The 5,985-nt window shown below is 40.1% G+C and overlaps 1 protein-coding gene across 1 annotated transcript in view; it reads right to left on the minus strand.

Moving 5' to 3' along the window:
• Positions 1-5,985, minus strand: part of LOC103506241 (high affinity choline transporter 1) — a 45,694-nt gene that overhangs the window by 32,466 nt on the left and 7,243 nt on the right. Inside the window, exons 4-5 of the mRNA XM_026821228.1 lie at positions 4,273-4,286; positions 2,118-2,132 (exon numbers count right to left, since the gene is read on the minus strand). Coding sequence (XP_026677029.1) covers positions 2,118-2,132; positions 4,273-4,286 — 29 coding nt within the window. The remainder of the gene's footprint in view (positions 1-2,117; positions 2,133-4,272; positions 4,287-5,985) is intronic.

A 5,985-nucleotide genomic window follows, 5' to 3' on the forward strand; every position in this document is an offset into this window, starting at 1 on the left:
CAAAAAAAGAGAATGAAAATGAATTATTAAGGGTTTTTTTTTTTTTTTTTTTTTCATATATTTATGAGAGTGTGCCAACATTGAATGATATTAATCTTGGTGTAAGGGCTTTAACTACTGGCCGATGGCATGGTCATTCACCCTGGTTCCGAGTTGCTGTTAGATTAATTTGAGGGCATCAATGCGTTTAAGGTAGGTAAATAGGGACTCTATGCCATCGGGGTCGTCACCTAGGTTCGGTTGAGGAGAGAGGGATATACGAGCAGGCGTTAATGTTGGGCATTCCAGGATGTGAACGACGGTTAAAACAGAGCCACATTGACAGATAGGAGGGGGTAATTTCTTGAAGAGGTGATTATGGGTCACTCTAGTGTGACCGATACGAAGTCTGGTGAGAACCACTTCTTCGTACCTATTGTTTCTGAAGCTGGATGTCCATGAGTCTACTGTCGGTTTTATTCTTTTTAGCTTGTTGCTAGGAGGAATAGAGTTCCACATATCAACAATGTCTTTTTTAACAATAGCTTTAATCCAAGGTTTTAGGTCATCTGTGGAGCAAAGATTGACGTGCCGGGGATGTGTATGATGATTCGCAGCTGAATCGACTGCTTCATTCCCGTCTATCCCACAATGGGAGGGACACCACAAAAATACGACGTCGGTACCACGAGTGACTATTAGTTTCCAAAGTTGGTATATTTTGGAGATGAAGGGGTGAGAAAAACAAATGTTGCCTAAGGCAGATAAGACACTAAGGGAGTCACTTATGATTGCGATACGAGAGAAAGAATGGAATTCGGATATCTCTTTTAAACATAGATAGAGCGCGAGGAGTTCTGCTGAAAAGATAGAATTTATTTTGCTCAAAGAGACGGAGGAGACGGTACCGTCGATACTGAACGCACAACTAGTGGCGGATGGTGTTTTCGAGCCATCGGTGAAGCAGAGGGTGTAATTAAGGTACTTGGAATGAATAAGATCACTATAATGGGAACGGTATATGCTAGGGGGAGTATCACTTTTCTTGTATTTAGATAGATGGATGTCAATTTTGGGAGTTTCGGAAGACCAGGGTGGGATACAAGGAGAGAAAGGTGCGATAATGTGCTGATCAAGGGCAGTATGGAATTCATTAACAGATTTGTACCGGACAGTGAGGGGAATAGGTTTAGAACCAAAGTTGTCGGGAAGCAGGTTGTTATCGAACATCAATTTGAATACAGGATTAAGGGGGGAGGCTGCAATTTTGGCAACATAATTCATCATGAGTTTCTTACGTCTAATGGACAGTGGCGGAATACAGGATTCGACATACAGGCTAGGTATCGGACTAGTGCGAAGTGCACCGGTAACAATGCGAATGCCCGCGTGATGGGCTGGGTTTAGTTTGTCTAACAAACTTTTCCTCGCACTACCGTATACCATGCACCCGTAATCAAAGATAGGTATTATATATGCACAGTAGAACCTCATGAGCGTTGCACGCCCAAGGCCCCACTTTTTATTACACACCATTTTCAACATATTGAGGGCTGCTAGGGCGCGTTTTTTCACGTATTCAATATGGAAGTTCCATTTTAATTTAGAGTCCCATTGGAGACCAAGAAATTTGGTATGAGAGAGAAAGTTCAGCTGTTGACCAGCGTAATAAAGGGATGGGGTGATACTGTTCCTTAGTCGGTTGAAATTCATACAGACCGACTTCTGAGGGTCAGTAGAAAAGGTTACCCCGCTCAGATTGGCCCAACTTTCAATATCATTAAGAGTAGATTGCAGAATATTTTGCATGTAGGTTAAATCTTTTCCTTTCAAGAGAATTAATAGGTCATCGACAAATAGAAGGCATCTTACAGGCAGTTTGATGGCCGATAGTAGGTCATTTAGATAGACTATAAACAGCAGTCCGCTTAGACTGCTGCCTTGGGGTAAACCGTTACATAAGGGGTAGGGATCAGAAACAGTGCCGTTGCATTTCACAGAGATTCTTCTGTTTGTTAAGAAGCAGTGTAGGTATCTTAGTAGATTTCCGTTCATTCCAAAGGATAGTAAGTTCTGGATTACTTTATATCTCCACGTACAGTCGTACGCTTTTTGGATGTCCAAATAGAGGGCGAGACAATACTCACGATCCACTAAACCAGTGGCGACCATATGCTCTAGGTAGGCCAAATTATCAACCGTGGAGCGCGCCCTACGCCCACCACTTTGGAATTGATTCAGAAGGGTTTTTTGCTCAAGATGAAAGGACAAACGTTTGTTAACAATTTTTTCCAAGATTTTACTACTACAGTTAATGAGAGAAATCGGACGATAAGAAGAAGAATCTAATTTGTTTTTGCCCGGTTTAAGAAGGGGTACTATTAAGGAATTACCCCACGTCACTGGGAACCTCCCTGTAGACCAGATGAAATTATAGATATCAAGTAGTTTGGCGAGAGCATTGTTAGGTAAGTTTTTCAATAAAATAAAGGAAATACCGTCCGGGCCGGCGGCTTTAGATGTGCAAGTTTTGAGGGCTAGAAGTAATTCATGAAGTTGAATAGGACTGTTATAAGATTCAGTATTGTTACAATCAAAGGAGAAAGAGTTTTTTTCACAGTCTTTTTTATGTAGGATGAATTGGGGAGGATAGTTCACATCAGATGAGACGGAAGAGAAATGACGAGCAAGTACGTTGGAGATATCCTTCGAATCAAATGTTAAACTGGCGGGGTTAATATCACTTTGTAAGGCGGTAATGTGACGAGGTCCAAGAAAAACAAAGATTTCGCAAAATAATAAGAAAAATAAACGGAGCAGAAAAGTACGATGTGCACAGTTCGAAAGCTGAACTCGGAGTCTCCTCGCATTTGGTTTGGATGAATGTTTGGTTTGAGTGAGGTCTACAGCTCACAGAACTATACTAGTTTTTATATCATAGCAATAGCTACGAACCATTAATCTATAAATCAGAAAATAACCAATAAGGGGGTCGAGGGTGTGGTACCCCTTGGGGGGAGAGTGTGGGGCTGGTACTGTGATCTTATTGGTTTTGGATCCTTGGGGCCGGCCGGCCGCCCGCCCTATCTAAAATCCTGGATAGGGACCTGACAGATACAGGGGGGGATATGCAAGAGTGAGTAAAAAGGAAGGATAAGGAGAGGGTATGAAGGAAAAAGGAAGATCAAAATGGCTTTCTACTAAAAGATAATGAGGAAAGCAGGTTATACCCGTGTATTTTTCCCTGGGCTATAAGTGTGTTTTGATATACATTTTATTTTTCCTGGGCTATTAAGAGTCTTTTTTTAAGTATGTTTTCTTTTCCCTGGGGCTGATATTAAATTTTCATTAGACTTGACAGAGGAGATGGCAGAAAGTTTTTGGGTAAACTTTCCAATAGCTCTCTCTCTCTCTCTCTCTCTCTCTCTCTCTCTCTCTCCCTCTCTACCCTCTGTCCTTTTGACTTTTGACATTTTTAAAATGAGCTTCTCGTCCTAAGACCTTAGCGGACATTTATGTTAAGGTCTTATGGTGCTCTCAGTTACGCTGTCCATGCCGTCATTTTTTATTGTGGACATTTTCTTTTCTCTTTCCTGTATAGATTTATATGTCAAGTTCCAATTGAGGAGCTGGGTGCAAAAAGGGGCAATAAACGAAAATCATCAAACTGAGATATTTAACTTTAAAGTTTTCAATTTTTCATCAAAATCCTTGAAAAGTATGTTTTCAAAAAACGCTGTAACTCATCGAAAAAAAAGTTATCACTGCAGACACTGCAGTTCAAACGCTGGAAGATAGAGCGCACCACGTTCTATTCAAAAAACCCTTTTACGCAAAAAGGGCAAAAAATCCATATTTCCCTTTTTGCACCTAGCTCCTCAATTTATACCTATACTCGCAAGGATAGGTAGATATTTCCCTTTTTGCACCCAGCTCCTCAATTTATACCTATACTCGCAAGGATAGGTATCTACATAATACTCGATACATAGTACGAAGTACATACTCACATTACTCACAAAGGTAGGTACCTACATAGTTACATAGAGACTCGCACAGACATTCTATTGGTGGTTTACATAGTAACTAAGTACAAAGGTAAACTCTGACGTCATCGCAAATGGGGGTGAGAAGTACCCGAATGGGGCTTGACACCAGACTAAGCCGGAAGTGTAAATGAGAATAACTATTGGTGAAACTTACCAAATACCAAACTGAGAGAGTACCCGAATGGGGCTTGACACCAGACTAAGCCGGAAGTGTAAATGGCCTCCGCAGTACCGTTGATGTAACCACCTCCTACCCAGGTAGCTGAAATCAAACAATAAATAACATAAATCATAGAATAAAAAATAGTCAATTGTAAAATAAATTGTAATTTTTGCCTACCAAAAAAAAAATGCGAAAGACTAAATTAATACTTGCAATAAAAAATGCTTGTTGACCCACAAGTCCAAGATTGGGCATACTGACCGAACACTGTATTTTACCAGAATAAATTTCTATTCTTCCTTCATCCTGTCGATATTGAGGGAGAAACTTTGTTGCACAACTCTTGCTCAGAAAATAAAATGCCCGACAGAGGAATATGACATCCCCCTGGCTCACTGCCCCCTGACTGAAGAAAAAACGTAAAAGGAAGAGATCTAAAGGAAACAATAACATGTGTAAAGGAAATATAAATTTTCACGAGAGAGGAGAGAGATACATACATAAGTAAATAAGGAGGGAAGAGGAGTAAGAAAAGGAGAAGAAAGAGATTGCAAGAAAGAGAGAACGAAAGAGGTAAATAAGGAGGGAAGAGGAGTAAGAAAAGGAGAAGAAAGAGATTGCAAGAAAGAGAGAACGAAAGAGGTAAAGAGAGAGAGAGAGAGAGAGACAGAAGAAAAAGCAAGATAAACATAGACAAGTAAAAGGGAAAGTTCTGGAATAAAATGAGAAAGGTAAATAGAGAATAAAAGGTAAAAAAATAAAAAGTAAAACAGGGATAAAGTATCCTACAGAAAGGGAATTTTTATTCTAGAGTAAATAATGCTACTGATTAGCACAGGAAATTGAGAGAGCTTAAAAAAGGGGAAAGACCAGGAGAGGGAGAAAAGGAGGAAGCGTTTTTTGAGATTTTTTTCAGAGAGCTTAAAAAAGGGGAAAGACCAGGAGAGGGAGAAAAGGAGGAAGCGTTTTTTGAGATTTTTTTCTTCTTCTTCTTCTTCTTCTCCTCCCCCTCCTTCATCTTCTTCTTTTTCTTCTCCTTCTTCTTCTTCCTCCCCTCCTTCGTCTTCTTCTTTTTCTTAACTTGTCCTTGAAATTGGGTAGGTAGGTATATATGAAGTCATGGAGTATTTGAAACTAATGATGATGAGGGACAATAAAATATGGGGGGGGATAAAGGAGAGAAGTGGGAGGAAATGAAGAAAGCCAGGGTCCTTTTAAGAGGTTCAGATTGAAATTTCTTGAAATCGAGAGAGAGAGATTTTTTTTTTTTTTAAGAGGTTTGACAGAGGGAACTGTAACTGCTATGGTCTTATCGTCCCGAAATCGAAGAGAGAAGGAAGACAGGATAGGAGAAAGCCAGCCGTTCCGAGAACGAACATTATCCCATCAGGATAAAATCCGCCCCGGGCGGGAATCGAACCCGCGGCCTAGCGCTTACAAGGCAGACGCACTACCAACTAAGCTAACTAACTTTTAAAAGTGCGATAATAAGTTGTAATAATATCCACTTAATAGTTGTGAGATAATGTTACGTATAGGTACTTGGGAAGTAGGCATTGGTAGAAACATTATTATCAATCTATAACTAGGTATATTCTATAGGTATCCCAATACTTTTTGTGACCTACCTAACCCACCTACCTTCGAGTGTACTAGTCCTAATGGCATGACACACGGCCTACATTAAAATTAAATGTACACTAATGGAAAGGCACTAAGTCTGCGTAGTGTGTCATTGCTACTTCCAACCTACCTTTATAGCTTACCTACCTTTAAAAACATCAACAACAACAA

This window comes from Diaphorina citri, unplaced genomic scaffold, assembly GCF_000475195.1.
Source record: "Diaphorina citri unplaced genomic scaffold, Diaci psyllid genome assembly version 1.1 scaffold11, whole genome shotgun sequence".
In the NCBI taxonomy this organism is placed as follows: domain Eukaryota; kingdom Metazoa; phylum Arthropoda; class Insecta; order Hemiptera; family Psyllidae; genus Diaphorina; species Diaphorina citri.